The sequence below is a fragment of the Eurytemora carolleeae genome, unplaced genomic scaffold (genome assembly GCF_000591075.1).
Source record: "Eurytemora carolleeae unplaced genomic scaffold, Eaff_2.0 scaffold147, whole genome shotgun sequence".
Taxonomy (NCBI): domain Eukaryota; kingdom Metazoa; phylum Arthropoda; class Copepoda; order Calanoida; family Temoridae; genus Eurytemora; species Eurytemora carolleeae.
The window spans coordinates 69,528-91,075 of NW_019396103.1; the positions used below are offsets into that span (position 1 = coordinate 69,528).

Sequence of the window (21,548 nt, forward strand, 5' to 3'; positions counted from 1 at the left end):
AAGGGAAAGAAGTACAACCATAAGAGATTGGAAAGTGGTTGGGAAAAAGGCATCGGGAATGTGAAAGAAGGAAACGAAAGAGGTAAAATGAAAGGGGAATGAGGATATTAGGGGTTAGGTGAGGGGGGGGGAGGGGTTTGGAGTAAGAAACTATTCTTCTAGCTAGTCAACCTTGTTTTTAGCCTAGTTTAATGATTCTCATCACGAGTATCGAACTGTAATTGGGTTTCAGACTTACTTCACCAGAGAGTAGAGCTGGAGGGAGGGTTCGGACACAAACTTCAGGTATTACTTAAATTTCAAATACTAGGCTTTTAGGGCTCTTCGCGCCCATCTTCTAATTAAATTGTGAACATGTTCTTTTTGTTTACATTTTAAAACAAAGAAGAAAAAAATTTTGCGGATTTAAAAAAAAAAATCGCGGATATTCAAGAATTTAAATTTTTTACAAAATAAAAACCTTTAAAACACATTTTTTAAATTTTTATCATTCATGAACCTTCCCTGTGGTCACGTGATGTCCCACAAAAAAATTTGGGCCCGATCGGTTCAGCCGTTTTGACGTTTATTGGATACAAACAAACAAACAGACAGACAAACAGACAGACAAGCCAAATTTATATATAGATTCTGCGAACATACTTTTGTCTTAGTTTAACTTCAATTAACTTTTCAAACAATTGTTTAAATTATCTTGTAAATATCTTACATAGTTTACTTTTTACAAGAGAAGAATTCTTAAACTTAATCGTTTATTTTGTGAAAAATAAACGATGCACTAACTTTAAAATAAAAGGACCGAACTCAGAAAATTTTTTTTTTTTAATAGCTGAAATAAAGAAAAGAAATTTCACATTGCACATCCAAATGATAATCTAAGTACTCGAGTCAATGTGACAAATATTCTGATATAAAAAGAATAAAAACATATCACTTTTTCATTAGTAATTCATTGTCTTATACCCCCAAACCCCTCTTCGACCCATCACCCCCTTTCCGTATTTCAGCTCTCTTCTCCCCCCCACTCCCTTGAGTTCCTGGAGACTAGGGAAATTGAGAAAGGAAATTTGGAATTAAATTTTCATGTGTTTCTTGAGTCGCCCTTATCTGGGGCTAATGAGAGACCCTGGGGGACATGGAAGGGGGCTGGTGAGTGAGGGGATGGTGGGGGAGTGGGAGGGTGAGAGGATCAACAAACTTGTTTCTTTTTTAATAAAATATTATCCGGAGGGGTGGGGGAGGGAGGGGGGGGGGGTGGGTGCTCTAATAGAATTATACTTTTTATTCTATTCACAATCTTAGTCATTCTTTCTATAACCTACACGCTCATCTTATTCTTCCTTCCTCATTTTATTCTTCCTCTATCTTTCTGTTCTTCCTTCCTCATCTTCTTCTTCCTTCCTCATCTTCTTCTTCCTTCCTCATCTTATTCTTCCTCTACCTTTCTGTTCTTCCCTCCCTTTTTAATTATGCTTCTCATCTCATCCTTCTTCTCCTTCTCATCCTTCTTCTCCTTCTCATCCTTATTCTCCTTCTCATCCTTATTCTCCTTCTCATCATTACTCTCCTTCTCTTCGTTATTCTCCTTCTCATTCTTCTTCTCCTTCTCATCCGTATTCTCCTTCTCATCCTTCCTCTCCTTCTCATCTCCTTCTCATCCTTCTTTTCCTTCTCATCCTTATTCTCCTTCTCATCCTTCCTCTCCTTCTCATCCTTATTCTGCTTCTCATCCTTCTTTTCCTTCTCATCCTTATTCTCCTTCTCATCCTTCCTCTCCTTCTCATCCTTCTTCTCCTTCTCATCCTTCTTTTCCTTCTCATCCTTATTCTCCTTCTCATCCTAGAATCAATGACGATTTTTTAGTCGTTTCTTAATTTCTTTGTTCAATGGTGGTACCTTGGTTGAATCTCAAACTGGCAGATTAGAAGATTATGTATGAGTATGATTATGTATGAATATGATTATGTATGAGTATGATTATGTATGAGTATGATTTTGTATGAGTATGATTGTGTATGAGTATGATTATGTATGAGTATGATTAGGAACTTGAAGGCATTTGAGCCGGAACTTGAAGGCAGATATGTATTGAATATGGCTGGAGAAGATATATATTGAATATGGCTGGAGAAGATATATATTGAATATGGCTGAAGATGATATATATTTAAACAGGGGAAACTTTTCAATTTTAAAGAGGACGAAATAGTTTCCTTAATTCTCTATCTATCTATTTATCTATCTATCCTTATATCTATCTTTCTATCTATTTATCTACCTACCCATAGAATTTGACTTCTGAAGATCGGTCTTAGACCTATTGCTGATGATACATATCGTATTACTGTATTACTTGGAACCCAGCGTTGCCAAGGTTACTAAAAGTTACTCCCGCCGTTTACCCGCACTTGAACGATTTTACCGGCAAACTAAATTTTCGCTATTAAGTCAGCCCAATCTTGACTTGGAATCTCAAACCAAACATTCCCGTGGGTCTTCCGAGTTCCCCAATCAAAGTTTGAGGCAAATCGGTCCAGGGTTTCCTGGGTTATCGGACAAACAAACAAACAGACACCCAAACATGGATTAAAACTTTATATACAAAGATAGATGTGAGACTTTTTTAATTACTCTGTTTTACTTTATTCTCTTCGATTTTTAACTTTTAACATCTTATGTCTTAATCATTTAGATTTTCAACCTTAATACCCGGAAAACGAATTTTTTTTATTTTTTTCTGGTCACATTATCCAGATTGCACTAAAGGTTGAGTCAAATTTTTAACTTTTGGCCTTTGCATGATTTGACTTCACTTACTCACTTATACTTTTTTTGTGGCATTAGGCATGTACATTTTAGCTTTAGTGTTTGGAAGTAATTGGTAAAATTCTCATCGATTTTTGTGTGAGTAGCTTGCAACCTTTGAATCACTGTGCGCTATATTCTTTAGTGGTTTTTAGTTTTATCTTTTATTTAACACTCTTCTCTTCTTAATCGTCTGCTTCTTCATTTCTGTCAATTTATTTCTCGTTCTTTATTTACCATTTTCATGTCATTTATTTAATCATTTCGATCACCAAATTATTTTTGCTTTTTTTTACTCTTGAACCAAGGGGCCCCAAATGGCAAACAGAAAAATACCTTAAATTCCCTAAAAACCATCCTGAACCTTCATCATGTGAAAATATCGTTGTCGGATAAAGGTTAGAAAGCAAGGAATTAACCAATATATCTCCAGGTTACAATTCACGCTTGGTAAAAAGTTCTCTGGGTATAAAACCTAGTGTATAGATATCCATATCCAATATAGAACCTTATATACAGCTCTAAGACTCTTAACATTTTACTATTTATCTGTAACAATCAACATAAACTTAAAAATGGACTTAAAAACTTTTTTTCACTTATAAAAATTTCGATTAACCTCCTAACCATTATTGGTTGGCTAAAAAATCAATAAATTTTTTTTGGTCTCTTAAAAGCTAACAATACAATTTTAATTATGATTTAAACATTTCCCCAGTTATTTTTATTTCGTAGAAAACAAAATAAACTTAATAATTAATTAGTTAATAAATTACAATCTAGAACATCTAGTACGATATGTTTCCTGTTCAGTTCCTGTTCAGTTGCTGTTCAGTTCCTGTTCAGTTCCTGTTCAGTTCCTGTTCAGTTGCTGTTCAGTTGCTGTTCAGTTGCTGTTCAGTTTCTGTTCAGTTTCTGTTCAGTTCCTGTTCAGTTCCTGTTCAGTTCCTGTTCAGTTCCTGTTCAGTTCCTGTTCAGTTCCTGTTCAGTTCCTGTTCAGTTCCTTTAATTAAGGATGAACTAAAGGATTACAATTTAGATATCACAGTAAGGGTTGGGTGTCATTTCTCGTCAAAAAGGTTTAATTTTTAGAATAATCATATTAATTATAATAATTAAAGCATGTAAACTAGGAACCCAATATTTAAACAAAGGTTTAGGTTGGGGTTGGTAGGACCGGGAGAGGAAGGTTGGTTTTCATTGACTCCGTGATGGGTTTTCCTTCCTCACCGACATTCTCTGTACAGATGTTCTGGAGCTTGGTCAGGTAGTTGTCGTACTTCTCCCCCTCGTCAGATTTCATGCATTTGGGCCCTGAAATATTGAAATTTATATTTTGGCCCTGAAATATTGAAATTTATATTTGGGCCCTTGAATATTAAAATATACCTTAGGGCCCTGGAATACTCAAAGATATATTAGGGCCCTAGAATATTCAAATATACCTTAGGGCCCAGGAATATTCATATACAAGTAAGGGCCCTGTTATAATATGGTGGAAATATTATATATTGCATCTGGCTGCAGCAAATATGTATTGAATATGGCTGGAGAAGATATTTATTGAATCTGGCTGTCGATGATAACATTGAATATGGCTGGAGAAGATATTTATTGAATCTGGCTGTCGATGATAACATTGAATATGGCTGGCAAAGATATATATTGAATATGGCTGCAGCAGATATATATTGAATATGGCTGCAGCAGATATGTATTGAATATAGCTGGAGAAGATATTTATTGAATCTGGCTGTCGATAATAATATTGAATATGGCTGGCAAAGATGTATATTGAATATGGCTGGAGAAGATATATATTGAATATGGCTGGAGAAGATATATATTGAATATGGCTGGAGATGATATATATTGAATATGGCTGGAGATGATATATATTGAATATGGCTGGAGAAGATATATATTGAATATGGCTGGAGAAGATATATATTGAATATGGTTGGAGAAGATATTTATTGAATATGGCTGAAGATGATATATATTGAATATGGCTGAAGATGATATATATTGAATATGGCTGGAGAAGATATATATTGAATATGGCTGGAGAAGATAAATATTAAATATAGCTGGAGAAGATATGTATTGAATATGGCTGGAGAGGATATATATTGAATATGGCTGGAGAATATATATATGAATATGGCTGCATTAGATATATATTGAATATGGCTGCAGAAGATATGTATTGAATATGGCTGCAGAAGATATATATTGAATATGGCTGGAGAAGATATGTATTGAATATGGCTGGAGAGGATATATATTGAATATGGCTGGAGAAGATATATATTGAATATGGCTGCAGGAGATATACATTGAATATGGCTGGAGAGAAGAAAGGAAATATTGCCGGAAATGCATCAATGTCGATGTTTTGTCGCAAATTCCTAATATTTCTGTCAAGACTGCAGTTTTGCGAAACCATTCGCATTTCTGCCAAAATTTAATGTGTTTGCAAAGTGTTCTTCGAATTTAAATTCTATATTTAAACAATAACGACTAATGTTAAACAAGAATAAAATATATTTTGAGTTTCAATTCTGGTAGTATCTCTAAACATTGATTTTTGGGATTTTAAACTTTTTTCAAGAGGCCCATTATTACTTAAAATACAAAAACCCCTTTTTAAATTCAAAATTAAATTAATCAACACATTTGAAGCTTATTTTTTAGAGTTACTTATAAAAAATTCATTTATTTTTATAGAGGAATGTGTTAGGTGGAATAAATTTTAAAGGTTGACATTTTTTAGATAGACCATTCCATTGAAAAGACATTTCATCGATAGAAAAATGTTATTTCAAAACATTTCATGCATAGACAGGCTAAATTATTATCATCATAGTTTTTTTTCTCCTGATTTAAGAATAAAAGTTCTAATTCCCCCATGTAATAAAAAAAAAAAAAATTTTAAGAGAAAGATTAATATTGATATTTTTGTTGTTCGAAAAATCTAAGACACTCCCTTTAAGTGCAAACCAAAATAATTGAAAATGATGACACGAGTATAGGCGTCGATACAATCCAAAACTTTTGAAAAACAATTAAATTGAAAGTGGATTGTGCATATATGCATAATTTAACCACTTAAATCAATTTAATGGAACAAAAACATAAAATATTTTGAAGGACATTTGTAATAAATATCTGAATAAAATAACTTTTCTAATTACTTTATCTATAAAACAATTAAAGCTCTTCGCTCTATATTTATATGTGTGACTGGAAAAAATTAGGTGACTTTTTTGGGGAACCCATCGATTATTTTTTAAATCGAATTTTTTTGTTTAAAAAGTCTTTTCAAAATTTAACGGGCAACGCCGGGAAATTGAGCAATTATATAATATCGTATAAATTTGTTTTGCTGTATTTAAGAAACGAAAATTAAAGTTCAACAAGAAAAATTACTCACCAAGTAATGAGAATACATTCGTTCTTAAACTTTCATAATAAGAAGATATTTTGGCATTTTTTCTTTTTAACTCGTTCTCCTTCTCGTCCCGGTCCTGGGACACCATGTCAACCTTCATCCTGTTAATTTGGTTCTCCACCTTGCTGTTCTCCTTCGCGATTTGGGTCATCTCATCCTCCAGGCTCATCAGCTCACTTGGCTCATATCCTGATACAGATACAGATACAGATACAGATACAGATACAGATACAGATACAGATACAGATACAGATACAGATACAGATACAGATACAGATACTACAGAAACAGATACAGATACAGATGCAGATACAGATACAGATACAGATACAGATACAGATACAGATACAGAAACAGATACAGATACAGATGCAGATACAGATACAGATACAGATACAGATACAGATACAGATACAGATACAGATACAGATTTGGAATAATCTTCTTCTTAAGTTCATTTTCTTCTTCCCAGATTTTGAAATGTATCCCAGGGATGAAGAATGAAGTAGATTAGTGTTCAAATGAAATATCATTTGTTCCGAGCACATTTCAATTCCTTTATTCATAGACCCATTTATCATAGAGTTTCTGGGTTAAACGTTCAACATGGAGAAAACGGGAGGGTAGGGATTGGTAGAGGGGGCTTAGTGAGGAGAGATAATAGTGGGGGAAGAGGGGGTATTAGTAGGAGGAAGGAGGGGGGATATATACTTCTAAACCTTTGAACATGTATTAAAAGAGGAAAAGTTTGATGGGATAAGAAAATAAAGCTGCATTGAGATTCAAGGTTCAGGATACACAATATAAGTACATCGATATAGGAGATTCTAAATCAGAATTATATATATCAAAATCCAAAATTTATTCATCCAGACTGCTCTTTAAAGCTGCAAAGTTTTTTTAACTTAGTTTTTGATTTTAACACACTAACTCAATTATAATTTCTTGCAGCCCTAGACCTGTACATTGTAGAACTGTAAAGCCTTATTCTTAGTTTTAGTTTTAGAAATTAGTTGTTTGAAAGCTTGCCACTTTTTGATCACTGTAAGGTTTTGAATGTCATGATGATTAATGTTTAAAGATTTTTAGATAAAAGTACGATACAGAATTATATTAAAATTACATATATAGAAGTCTGAATCAGTATTAAAAGATAATGATATTTACAGTTGGACCTATAAAATTGTGGAATTAGAAGACGACAATTAGTAATGTTATATGTATTTTTATTTAAATATAAAGCAAAAGAATTTACTAATTAGTTTGAAAACCAACCCGTTATGTAAAATGGGTCTGTGTATACTGCACAATAGCCGTGTTTCAAGTTTATTGGATTTATTAGAATTAAGACTTGAGTCTATTAGTCTATCACTGGTCTTCCTTTTCCACTGTCGATATTGTTGATATATACATATATATAGATTCACGGATATAGTCTTATTAATACCATAAAGATGAGAAGAAATAAAGTGTTAATTGAAAAAGGAGGAAGAATTGTGCTTAAAGGAACCGTAGGCATAACTAAAAATTACCCCCTTTTATTGGGTGGCAATATCGATTGACAACGGTACCACCTAAATCTTTAAAGGAAAAACAAAATTTAAAAAGATCAATTTATAAGGTTGGAAAACTAGGATATCTCAGACAAAGGTTGAGAAGGTACCGTTGTGAATCGGGCACATAAATCTATATAAAAAAGAAAGTAGAAATTATAAATTTTTCAAATGTTGAAAAAAGTTGAAAATTTGGTTTGGTTCTGCGTTATACCTGTTTGAGGATGTAATGAGGGAGGGAGTGAGGGTCTAATATGACTCCCGTACTTCAGCATGGAGTGATTCATCCCAAAGGAGGACTCCAACCCTCTTCCCACCAGGGTGGAGTCCAATATCCGACCTCCGAGACCGGACTCCAAGGATCGCGATTTATTTCTACTCGCATGAGGACAACCACTAGCGCTGAAATAAAAAAAGAAATTAAATTCTAAAACTCCAGAAAGTTGCCCTAAAGTTTTGTGTCACAGGACCAAAAGATCTTACTTAAATCAAATATTTGTTTAATTTATTTTATTTAGATCTGGTGACGCAACCTTTTAGGAAACTGGATCTTTTGGTTTTGAATCAAAACTTACAGGCAGGCTACGGAGCAGTAATCCTCCATGATGTACGAGGAGCTACCAACACTCAAAGATTTGGCCATTCTGGCGGCAATAGGGCATGCTCTTTCACTAAATAATAAAATAAACTTGATCCGATCTTGAAGCTTTGGAAGATTTTAACATGGATTAAAACTTAGTAGCATTTTTATTTGATTTAAAATTTTTGCACTTTTATGTTACGTTGATATATTTATTGTCGAGAATCAATGAAGTAAATGAATTTTGGCAAATATAAAAACTAATCATATCCTCTATTCAACTATTCTTCAAAATCTTAACACACAAATTCTTGATTTTAAAATAGTTTTGAAATATTTTCTATTCCCGAACTATAAAGAAGAATTTGATTATAAGTTTTCTAACAGTTACCTTCGATGGGAAAGAAATTTTCCAGTAGCGTGCCCTGAACCATCGCAGCCAGGGATCGGGCATCTACAAATATTTAAATCTTAAACAGAGTTACAACTTACAACCAAAAGATCACATTTTTTCAGAAATAAACATGTTTTGTGTGTTACCATATCATTTAGTATATTGTTTAATTACTTAACGACTAAAGTCAGTCTTTTAAATTTTAAATTTCTAATATGTAACCAAAGAATTAGGTTTTCTTATACTTGTGCATAAAATCAAAACTAGAGGAGCTACAAGGTCACAAAGTCGGTCCAATAATGAATTTGACCTTCTCCGTCTGTCTAGTAGAGTTTCTAGTGTTTTATCAATACCTGAGCGGTTCAGATTCTGCTCCATCCTTGTGTCTTTTTGGTTTGTTTGCCCGGGGGCACCCGGAGAGAGATCTATGAGAGGAATAGTTCCCTAAACAATTCACATTTATTATTCAAACGATTTTTTAATTTAATTTAAAATTTTTTAAGTAATTCTTCTAACCATTAATCTTTTTTATTTTTAGCTCTTCCAAAAAGTTTGAAAAAATAAAAGAGCTAAGATCTATCCTGGATTGATTTCTTTTTCTTTATGTTTGCCAACAAATAAGAAAATGAGGGAAAGCTTTGTTTAAAAATGTGCAAACCTGTGGAATGTCCGGATCCATCGCAGCCTGGTGTAGGACATTTTAGCTCCTGGCTCCGTCCTGGATCTTGTCGAGAACACAAACTAGAAACGTTTATCCATTTAATTATTTATGTAATAGAATTATTAAAGCCTGAGTTTCTAGCTTAGAATTTCAAGATTAATTGAACAAGGTTTCATTTTATTACTGAATTATAAAAAAAACTTAACCTCTTTAAAGTAAAATTATTTGAAAATATTAAAATGTTTTTGACTGAATAATATCTGCACATAAGTATAAATCAATAAAAACTTCTAACGCAATAAATATAAAAAAAATATTTCTAACGCGGTTATTTTTTCCTGATTTTGGACTTGACAAAAACATTTGATGAAATAGAAGCTTTCTTAAAACTTTACCGGAACAATAAAGAGTTATCTAGCATGACAAGCTGGGAGTGGGTAAAATAAAACAAGAGTCCTAGAAGGGCCCTGCTTTTCTTTTGTGCTCCTAATTTTTCCCAGGGGAGGGGAGACCCAATAATATAAATGAGGACGTATTTTGCTTATTCATCTATCGGAGGAAAGAATGGAAGTTTTGATTAAACATAATCTGAAAATATGGAGTTTGTTTCCGTCCTATTTAGGATTTATCCACGCTGTCACATCTCATATATAATACTTTCAGGATTTATATAAATTCAAATATATTCAGGTTTGCTATCATTTGATTTTCCTATTTTCAATTTGCCTAAACTGCCGGAATTTAGAATTGAATTTGACCGCGGCCCAGGGGAATCCATAAGATCTATCACCCTCACACCCTCTATTAGGGATTCCCCTCTTTCCCCATCTTCCCCCTCCCCCCTTCCCCTCCCCCATCTTGTATCCCCGAAGGATAAGAATGAATTTACATAAATAACTTCCTTTGTCAACAGTCCAGGGATCAAATTCATGTTTGAAATAAAAAAGTTTTTATTTGAAAATATGAATATGGAAAATTCAACTTTGGCAAGAAAAATACACACCAGGAAGAACATTTTTGTATTTTAAACACTACACTTTTTGGTAAAAATAATTTAAAATTCAACGTTGGAAAAATCTACAAAAAGTATAATATTGATTTTGCCACTAAGCGTTTATGATTTTAAATCAAAAAATTTCCCCATGCATTGGTAAAAACCTTTTAGCTGTTCCGAAAAGAATATCATAACAAAGTCTTAGGCATTTGAGGCGGAACGTGAAGGCATTTGAGCCGGAACTTGAAGGCATTTGAGCCGGAACTTGAAGGCATTTGAGCCGGAACTTGAAGGCATTTGTCACTTGAAATCAAGCTTATATATAAAGTCCCTTTCAGCTCTCCTGATCAAATTAGATTTGCTACTACCGACCAATAAGACAGACAACTCACATTTGATGATGATCCAGACTTCAATTTTCAAGACATTAAAGTGTCGTAACGCCTTGGCCTTTGATTGTACATCACTAACTCACATTTATTGTAGCCCTAGACATTTAAGAACTTGTTTTTAGCTTTAGTTGTTAGTAAATAGTAGACAAAACTCTTAAAACTATTTAATTGTTAAAAACCACTCATACCGAGGAACGTAGCGTCAATACCAATTCAGAAAGTTGCAGCATACGACTCGGATCGTAAAAAAATCAATTTAATTCCAAACAAATCATTTAGATATTACAACCTATAATCATTGATAATTTTTCGACGTATTCGTATATAGTGGGTATTTCATAATATTTTTTATATTTGTTATACCCTCTTTCATTTTTCGTAAACACCTCCTTTAAGAGAGTTCGATATACTGTAATGTTGTTGTTAGTTTAGATGGATCGATATCACAATATTAGCATTTTTTCTGAGAAATTTCCCTTGACACTCCTTCTTTTTATATTCCTTGGTGTAGAGAGGGCAGGAAGAGGTATATATCAGTATTCCAAGTTTAAGACGTGGAGTTAAATTGCAAATATAGAGGAGTAGGGGGAGGGGGGGGGTCAATACCCCTGATTGGAATATTCAAATCATATTTACACACTATAGTGTTTGTGTGTAGGAACTTCTGTTCGTTTATTATCTCCTAGAATTTTGTTCCTATTCTAATTTCTTATTATAAAGACTTTGATAATTATACAAGACTAGTTTGGTTACATAACTTGGAATCTGAACTTTCTCTGTACAAGTCCACTTAGAATTATAAAACCAAGCAAAGAACATTTCCATATTCTTTCGAGTTCCCCAATCAAAATTTGAGGCAAATTAGTCAAGGGATCATAAGTACATTTATACCCAGCAACGTAACAAAAAAAGCATTTTTTTTATAGAAACGAAAGAAATGTTTTCTAGATTATTGTTACACCAAAAGAAATGTTTACTAGAATATTGTTAGAAACTAAAAGAAATGTTTACTAGAATATTGTTAGAAACTAAAAGAAATGTTTACTAGAATATTGTTAGAAACTAAAAGAAATTCTAGGAATTTCAGAATGGTTTGAAGAATATTAAAGAAGTTGTTTCAGAGTAGAGGGGTATAAGCTTTCCAAATTATTTTTGAACTAAATACTTTCAAAGTTTTCACATTAAAATGTCGACATTATGCTTTAAACAAAATATACAAACAGAATATTGACTACGAAGGAAGGGGGAGGGGGGTAAGGGGGGAGGATGGTTTAACGAGGACAAGATATTTGGGAGGGTGGGACATGGACTGGTGATGCGGGGGTGTTGTGTGTACAAGGGGAGGGGGAGGGGTGTATTGTAATCCAATATTCAAAATTAAACAAAATTATCTCTCTATATATTTCAACATCAATTCTGGTCTGATATTATTATATTAGAAATTAGGGGAGAAGAGGAGAAGAAGAAGAAAAGAAGAGATGAGGAGAAGGGGAGAAAAGTTAGAAGAAATAAAAAGAATTTAAAAGGAATTTAAAATTAAAGAAAATTAAAAATGTAGAATGCCCGATGAACATATGAATAAAGTAAAGGATGATAAATGGATGAAAACTTAGGATGGGAAAAAAGGTTTTAAATGAAGATTTTAATGACAGGTCTGGTTTACTGACTGACCTAAGTTCAGGTTTGATGGAGCTGTCAGGACTAACGGAGCTGGATCCAACCATACCATATCCTGCTACCAGAGAATCCTGAAATCAATCCTTTCAAATAAAATTTTCTTATTTTTACAATTTTAATTTTAAATCTTAATCAAAATACATCCTGTCAGACCCAAATCCGAGTGAAAAATCAACCTGTTCCTACCTGGTAAGGAGACATAGTGGAGAATGTGGTTGGAGGATACGGAGTAAGACAGGAGTAGGACTGTTGGTAGGAAGGATATCCTGAACCAGGATATCCGTATCCAGGATTCAAACTCAACGGAGAGAACACTGCTCCTATAGAATATGGAACGGTTCAAACAATAATCTTTCCTTTATCAGACATTTACTCGGAGTTATTACAAAACCGGAATTCATTCAAAAATAATCTCTTACTAATTTTGGAAACCCTGTTTTCAATGGGGGAACAATAAATTTCTATTTGTCTGAGAGTAAGATAAACTGTGACGGGGGCAGGAAATTCTTGAAAACCGTGAAACCTTGAACGATCTAAATCCTCCAAGAGTTTTATTATATTACGAGGAATCCAATAGAAAATCGGAATCAATCCCCTGCGTGGTTTTCAATAAATTTTGGATTTTATAGTTTTGGTATTTGCAACATTTATAGCATAAAAAGTATAAATTCAAGTAAAGTTATTAAATAAATATACGGAAACATGATTTATTGATAGATACTTCAATAAATTATATTTCAAGTACAAACCAAATGTTCTTTTTTTAAACTATCATTTCTATACACTGATGCGTGTTATTTATTATTTTAGTTTTAAAATAATACTGTTCAGCAACGATTTTCGAATAGTTTTTTAGTTAAATAATAAGCAAAGTTTGTCGAAATTATAAACAACATGAAACTATTAGATTAGATTAATTATGAGCTATGATAGGAATGAATTTACCAATCATTATTATTATTAACAAACTTAGCATTAATGCAGGGTATTTAGGTCATAAATGGGACATGCAAATTTAATGAAAGGGACGTTCATAAATAAAAACAGTCATAAATTCATTTTACGAAATAAAATACAAATCTATGGGTTTGGTTAAAACGGCAGATGTGACAAAAAAAAACTTTTTATGTGACTGACAAAATTTTTTAACGTCATAATAACGACTTTTAAACAATTATTGTATTAAACATTTCAAAGGGGTGATATTAAACTTTTAATTTTTAGATTAATTAATTAGCCAGCAAAAATCTTTCTTGTGTTTTTTAAAATAAAAATCACAAGGATCGTTGATATATTAATAAAAAACAAACAGTTCTAGATATCAGTAGGAAATGACAAAGACTTTCTTAATTGGGACAATTTTTGGGAAATGAAATTAATCTATCCCAGAAAGTGAACCTTACTGTTGAATGAATATACGATCCGCAGCAGTTATTTATTGTTTGAGATCGACATGCTAAGAATTTCAATATAGAAAGATCTTACCATTCTGGGGTCGGTATCTTGATAAACCATCTCCGGGTACTGTAGAACCACGAGGGAAACATGCCTCGAACCCACGTGGAGAGAATCCTGGAGCCTGAGAGAAATCTACAGGTTCAGTTTGCTCCTTTCCACTTCTAAGAGGATTTCCGTCTTGGGACGGAGAAATCAATCCTTCTCCAGGGTTGGATCCAGTAGCTGTAAATGCTCCAATTCCACTGCTAACACTGAGCAAAGAAAAGAATGAAGAGAATATCACGAAGTACGGAAGAATGCACAAAGATAGTTGGAATAATATACGTAAATCTTTATATTTAAGAAAGACATTGTCAATAAGTATTACCTGATAGGGAGAGACCGGGTGAGATCTAGGATCTGTGAGGTTGGATTTTCCGGGTGATGTCCGGGACTAGGATGAATATATCCGGTACTAGATACAGCACTAGGTTCAGGTATAGATAGATCTAGACTCTGTACTGGAGGACTAGTATCTTCTCCACCTGACTTCACGGACAGGTTGATGGCAGAGTGAGGGATAAATGCTCCAGGTGGGTTGAAAGGATACAAGGATCTGATATATTTGGAATAAGTTTAGACATTGTCAAAGTTAATCGATAAGCAATAGTACAATCTGCGCGGTTTCAAGGGTTTACATTAATTACGTCCAGATTAGAAAAATGTATAGTCTAAAATATATTACAAGACACGATTCTCAATCCACATAGATCCAGACTGCTATGAAAAGTTGCACAAAACTTCAAAACTGGGTCTACTTTAAAGTGTTGCATCGTCTTGGCGTTTGATTTGACCTCACTTACTCACTTTTTTGTAGTCCTAGACCTCTACATTTTAGAACTTGATTCAAACTTTTAATTTTAAGAAGTAGTTGGCAAAACTGTCCTCGATACTTGTCCTCGATATTTGGGTAACTTGCAACCTTTGGATCCCTGTGCTAGTCCAGCCCTTTATATTTGAGAGGATATAATCCCGAGCCTAATCCCAGATATTTATTGAACATATATTCCTCAATGTTTATCTTTGAGTTTCAGATATTGGATTCTAGGAATTACGGATTCTAGATTTTCCTTGAATTAGGGATCACAGGGTTTTTGTTTCCGACTGAAATCTAATTAAGATCAGGATTGAATTAGAGTAATGGTACAAAGACACTGACCAGGATAATTGAATCTCAGACAAGTCAACCCTAACCAAACAATCAGATTACTCCCTGATCTAATACCAACCCGGAGAAATCAAAGGTTAAACCGTCTGACGGATCAATTAAAAACATTTCTTTAGTTCTTCATCATTCACAAAAAAATGTTTAAGAAAATAAAATAAAATAACCCAATGACGTAAATCGTAATATAAAATCACTATTCATTATTTTCCAGACCTAAAACTTCATTATGATAATTTTAAATTATAAAACTTAAATTATGGAACTTAAATTTATGAAAAATCACGTGCACGACTTTGTGACTATATAGCTCCACGAGTTTTGATTTTGTTTGTGGCAAATATTTCATTGCTTTTCTTTAATTTATTGTTGGCTCCGGCTCACCTATCGTAAGGAGAGGGTGATGTGTAAGAGTATGAACCCATGCATTGAGCTGGTTGCACAGGATTCAGGTTATAAGGATATCCACCGTATCCACTAGTCTAAACAAATATCAAGTTAACAAAATTTATTCATTTATTATTATTTAATGATTTTTATCATATAATTTTAGAAAATTTATTGTTTTTAACTTTTAGTTTATAATTTTTAACTTCAAGTTTTTAATTTGTAAAGATCAGCTAATTATTTGAATCTATCAATTTTTATCGATTAGGATTATTTTTTTTCCCTGAGAAGAGCATCAAGAAGAGGTAAGAATATAATTTATTCAACTTGTCTCACCAGCAACTCTATTTTCTGGATTTTTCATTTTTGAAGGTTTTAAGATCGTAAAAATCACATTTCGTCTTAGAATTTGAAAATTTATAAATAGTAAATTATTTACCTGAAAATATGAAGTTCGTTGTGTATTGCTATTGTTGTTGTTATTGTTGTTACTGCTGTTGTTGTTGTTATTACTCCCAAGCTCTTCATAAACCTTTCCCGTTGTTGTGTCATATGTAACATTCTGCTTTACGACTTTAGAGTCTAAAAAGTTGGGAACATTTTTAATAAAAAATATACAGTAAAAACCTTAGAAATGTGGAGTAGAAAGACGACATTAAAACAATATTTAAGTGGATTTGATGTTGTTTCACAGCAGATATTTTGACTTGAACTTTAAAATCACGTTTCAAATTAAATTGTTGTCCACACTGCATGATTCTTGTGTCTCATGTTAAACGGACTATTTTAAATCAAAACTTGAGTCTAAAAGTCGTCTTCCTATTCCACAGTTTGTGATTATCACTGTATTTGAACCCAACCTTTGGTCTGGATGAGGGTAGAGGTTGGAGTGACGTTAAAATGGAGTTATTAAATGGAAAAGATTAGAATGAACCAGGGTTTAAAAGTGAAAAAGTTTAAAGTAAAACTAAGAAAATAAGTTTCTAATGTTAAGATTGTTTTTAAAGTTTTTAATTCTCGTGTAATGAGAAAGTTTAAGAGTTTAAAAATAATGAGAAAGTACAGGGTTGAAAGAAAAAAATATCCTACCTATATCAGATATGGGAGTGAGGTGCAAAAACTATCCTACTTATATCAGATATGGGAGTGAAAAACACTGTCCTACCTATATCAGATATGGGAGTTTGTGTGGGAAGATTAGGACAGTAAGTGTCCCCGGAGTAATCAGGACTACTCGTCTTCATTCCTAAAATTTTGAAAGATACTAATTTGGTTTTGCAAAAATTCAACTTATCGCTCTTAATTACCTTCTTACATTTCCGACATAAAATCGTAAATAAATAAATGTGCTTTTTACACAATAAAAACATCCTGTTTATTGGTTATCATGTTTAGGTAAATATCCCCTTTTTGTATCAATTAACAGGTGATTATTTCTTTAGTAGTAATAAGCAAAGGTTAACTGTTGCCTTATAATAAAAGAATTAGTGGCATATATATCCTAGCCTCGCCTCTCCTCTGGGAACAATCATATTATATTATTCGCGTGGGTAATGAGAGGACGGCAACCATTTTATTTGGATAATGAGAGCTTAACCGCCATATTGGATTCTCTAATTGTCATCGGCAGGATTCAGGTGGAAGAGGGCATTCACCCACGTTTATTTGATGATTGTTTGATTTAATACGACGTATTATGATCAATTTTATAAAAGGAGGGGGGAGGGGATTGAAGGTTTGGAAAGGAGTAAAATTTTGATTTAAAGGGACTGTAAGCGTAATTTCAAGTGACCCTCCCAGTAAAGATGGCAATTTACTACATTTATCTGATTAAAAATGTGTCGTTTTTCTGACTTAAAAAGTGTGTATTTCTGTAAATTTCTACATTGCTTCTTATAAACAAGGAATGCGCAAGTCACTTTTGCACAAAAACCGCAAATTAAAATATGCAGTTTAAAGATACAAAAACATTGATATCTAATTCATACTTTATCAAACAAGTTTTCAAGGTTACCGTTGTAAATCGGACATTACCATCTTTGCATGCAGCGAAACTTGAAGTTACGCTTACAGTCCCTTTAAAAAAAATAAGGTAATTTCACAGAAAAAGAAGTAAGAAGGGTTTTGGATAAACAGGAGAAGATAAAAAGAGAAAAAGAAAGAAGAGAAGAAAGTTGTTTAGATAAAGAAGAGAAAAAAGTTGTTCAAATAAAGAAGAGAAGAAAGTTGTTTAGATAAAGAAGAGAAGAAAGAAAGATAAGTGAGTTATTTAGATAACTAGAAATTCAAGGCGCTTCGCGCCCTTCTTTCTAGCCTTAGAGGGCGCTTCGCGCCCATCTTCTAAATTAGTTGTGAACATGTTCTCTTTGTGTACATCGTAAAACAAAACAAAAATAATTCGCGGATTTTCACAAAAAATGTTGCGGATTTTCAAAATTTTTAAAAATTTAATGACGATCGAATTTTGATGGAGNATAGAAGAGAGGTGTTTAGATAAAGAAGAAAGAATGGAATAGAAGAGATGTGTTTACATCATAAAGAAGAGAAGGAAGGAATAGAAGAGATGTGTTCAGATGAAGAAGAGAAGAATGGAATAGAAAAGAGGTGTTTAGATAAAGAAGAGAAGAATGGAATAGAAGAGAGGTGTTTAGATAAAGAAGAGAAGAATGGAATAGAAGAGAGGTGTTTAGATAAAGAAGATAAGGAAGGAATAGAAGAGAGGTGTCTAGAAAAAGAAGAGAAGAAAGGAATAGAAGAGAGGTGTTTAGATAAAGAAGAGAAGAATGGAATAGAAGAGAGGTGTTTAGAAAAAGAAGAGAAGAAAGAAAGAAAAGGATAAAGAAGATAGGAAGGGGAGGGGCAGAAGATTCGTGGCGCCAAAAAAAAATAATTTTTTAATCTTTTCCATGATTCTGAACTGTAAAAATTTATAATTTTTCAATACTGCACATGAAGTTTAAATAAACATGAGTTTTTTATTTTCAACCACAAACCTATTCTTTTAGGCTTTTAGCGGGAAGAGACAATTTAGAGAAGTAAAATTTTGCTCCAAAATATTTTTGTTTCTTAAATAAGTCTTAAGTTCATGGCCCTAAATCTTGATCTGTATGGAATTTTTTGTTGCTCCATATTAACCTCCATGATTCATCACAATTACAGGTGTTTAATGTAAAATCAGGGGCTTAATCAGGAGTTTGTCCTGGGAGGTGGCATATTTTTTCTCTTGTATAACTGGGAGGGGGAGGGGCTGAGCCCCCCCCGCCCCCCCCCCCCCGAGTACTCCTCTGTCCCAAATACTTATGGTAAATCTAAAATATATGCGCCGAAGTGGTGAACATTAAAGATTAAGGATAGTTTTCAACAAGTTCCTCAAGTAGAATCATGTACTTGAAAAGTTACCTGAGAAACTTACTTTTTTAAAACTTGGTTTGAGAGTTGAAAACTTTTTTAGAACTTTTCTAGGTCATCCACTGCAGTTTTAGAAACCGGACATCTCATGTCAATGTTTGAGGACTAATTACGAACCCCTACTCATTATCCAGTGTCAAGCCAAACCAGGAGTAGAAGATCATAACCCTAGATTAGATTGCTCCGGATGGATATAACAACAGAGAATCAACAGGTTCTTGGTAGACAGAGGCTGGCTGAAACCGACTGAGAGGTATCAAGCCCTGATCCGGAGGTTCAGGATGAAACCTCAATTCTCCGGGCTTCTCCGAGAAGCCTCGTGGACCGGGTGGAGTCTTCCTCCGACCAACGAGAGAAAAGAAATCGTCTGCCTGGCAGGGGGCTCCATCGGCCTGGATAGGCTAGCAGTCGGTCCGGGTTCAGCCGAGAAGTTGGCCCGGCCCTGCTGGTCTCTGCCTAGCTTAAGGCATATTCTGTCCGGCACTAGTTTTATACTTCTTCTTCTCTCTTTGCAGGACTCCGTGTAATTTGTCCTCTTGTCCCTAAACTCCGCCTACTTTTCTAGGCCTCCAGGGCTGGGGGTAAAGGGGGGGGGATGAGGGCTAGAGGGGGATACAGTGAAGAAGAGGGGATTGAGTCCCAACACATAAATAGTATTGACCCAAGTTGAACATGAATCTCTCTCTCTCTCTCTCAAAGTTTGTATAATATGATTTCCCGCGATTCTCAGGGTTTTATTGACTTTTGAAAGTTATTAATGAAGTTGGATTAAATTGTCCTAATCTCGAGGTTTACGCTTCAATCCACACTGTCATATTCAGAGGAGAAAATCTAGCGACAGTTGGAGACAGCACATGGAGACAAGGAAACAAGTCGCAGTACAACGTACATAAAACATAAAAACTAGAGAAAATGCATTTTACTCGTATTTATATACAGGGTTACCCACAAAGAATGAGACTGTAGAGACGACTTTAAGAAGTTATACTCTCTGTTTCCTTATATTAATGAATACTGCAGCAACTGTAAACTAGTTTCTCTATTTGCTTATTCATTAAAAAACATTAACAAATGTATTCAAGGTAGACGATTTAATCTAACTTGGGAATTGTTAGATTTAAAGAGTTTTAGCTCGTCTTTATAGTAACATTCTTTATGGTAGACCCTGTGTGTATATAGGTGTGGATGGCAAACAAACTATAGTACGTCAGTTGTTACATATCACATGGATATTAGAAATATGAAAATAACTTTCAGTGTTGTGCATATCATATAATGAAAGAAATCATATTGGATTATATTCAAGCTTTATCGCCTTAATACAAGCAGATTGCAGAGTAATCAAAGACATGTATTTTCTGCATGCCTATTTATTATATAATCTTTAAAAATTAATCTGTGGTCTAGAATCCTTTATTATGTTCCAAATAAACCTTATTTTGAGCTATGCACGATCTAATTTGATCAAGGACACTGTGTGGAACCAAGCTTGAGTTTAAAAAAAGAAAAAGAAAAGAAAAATTTGAAAACTTGGAAGCCAGCTTTAGATAAAAATGGTACATACAGATTGGGACATATTATACCAAGCTTGGATAATAAATGGCACTTGCATTTAAAAGTTGGAACCGGAGTTCAGGATTCCATATTTAGTCTTGGAATCTGTATACGTGGTTACGTACTCAGGAAACAACATGCAGTCTTGGAACCTGAACTCCGGATACAACAAGTAGTCTTGGAACCTGAACTCCGGATACAACAAGTATTCTTGGAACCTAAACTCCAGATACAACAAGTAGTCTTGGAACCTGAACTCCAGATACTACAAGTAGTCTTGGAACCTGAACTCCGGGTATAACAAGTAGTCTTGGAACCTAAACTCAGGGTATAACAAGTAGTCTTGGAACCTGAACTCCGGGTATAATAAGTAGTCTTGGAACCTGAACTCCGGATACGACAAGTAGTCTTGGAACCTGAACTCCAGATACAACAAGTAGTCTTGGAACCTAAACTCAGGGTATAATAAGTAGTCTTGGAACCTGAACTCCGGATGCAACAAGTAGTCTTAGAACCTAAACTCAGGGTATAACAAGTAGTCTTGGAACTTAAACTCAGGGTATAACAAGTAGTCTTGGAACCTGAACTCCGGATACGACAAGTAGTCTTGGAACCTGAACTCCGGATACGACATATCATCTTCTACTTTTGAACTGATTAGACAAAATTTTGTGTGGTCCAAATTTTTTTTTTATGGCCAGATAAATTTGTAAAAATTTGAATAAAACGGGTTTAAATGTTTAAACCATATTTAAAGTTGTACTGTACATAGAATTTAGAATATACATAAAGAATTGAAACCAGTGAGATCGACATGATGTATTTCAGATGTTGTAAGAGGGTAAAGATGGAATGAGAGTGGCGGTGGAGGTTAGTTTTTACAAAAAATGGATTTATTTAAATTTTTAATTTTCCCTTTAAAAGTTAACGATTTATAGATCAGATTTAGCTACTTTTATATATTTAAACGAAGCAGACAAAGCTGATATTTCCACACACTGGAACCTCGTAGATATTTAAGAAAACT

General features: G+C 33.7%; 1 protein-coding gene across 2 annotated transcripts; it reads right to left on the reverse strand.

Moving 5' to 3' along the window:
- Positions 1 to 3,514: 3,514 nt before the first annotated feature.
- On the reverse strand, positions 3,515 to 19,228 carry LOC111695029 (uncharacterized). Of its 2 annotated transcripts, XM_023464170.1 has the most exons (15): positions 18,972 to 19,228; positions 16,725 to 16,805; positions 15,999 to 16,141; positions 15,557 to 15,654; positions 14,336 to 14,563; positions 13,996 to 14,219; positions 12,697 to 12,830; positions 12,505 to 12,581; positions 9,445 to 9,527; positions 9,140 to 9,230; positions 8,784 to 8,846; positions 8,388 to 8,483; positions 8,027 to 8,214; positions 6,242 to 6,448; positions 3,515 to 4,119 (listed from the first exon to the last, which is right to left on the reverse strand). In XM_023464170.1, exons 2-15 carry the CDS (start codon positions 16,801 to 16,803, stop codon positions 3,962 to 3,964), a joined length of 1,869 nt encoding a protein of 622 aa, XP_023319938.1. In that variant the 5' UTR covers positions 16,804 to 16,805; positions 18,972 to 19,228; the 3' UTR covers positions 3,515 to 3,961. The 2 variants fall into 2 exon arrangements, with proteins under 2 accessions (XP_023319938.1, XP_023319939.1); XM_023464171.1 differs by lacking the exon at positions 8,388 to 8,483 and having other exon boundaries at positions 18,972 to 19,227.
- Between the last annotated feature and the right edge of the window lie 2,320 nt (positions 19,229 to 21,548).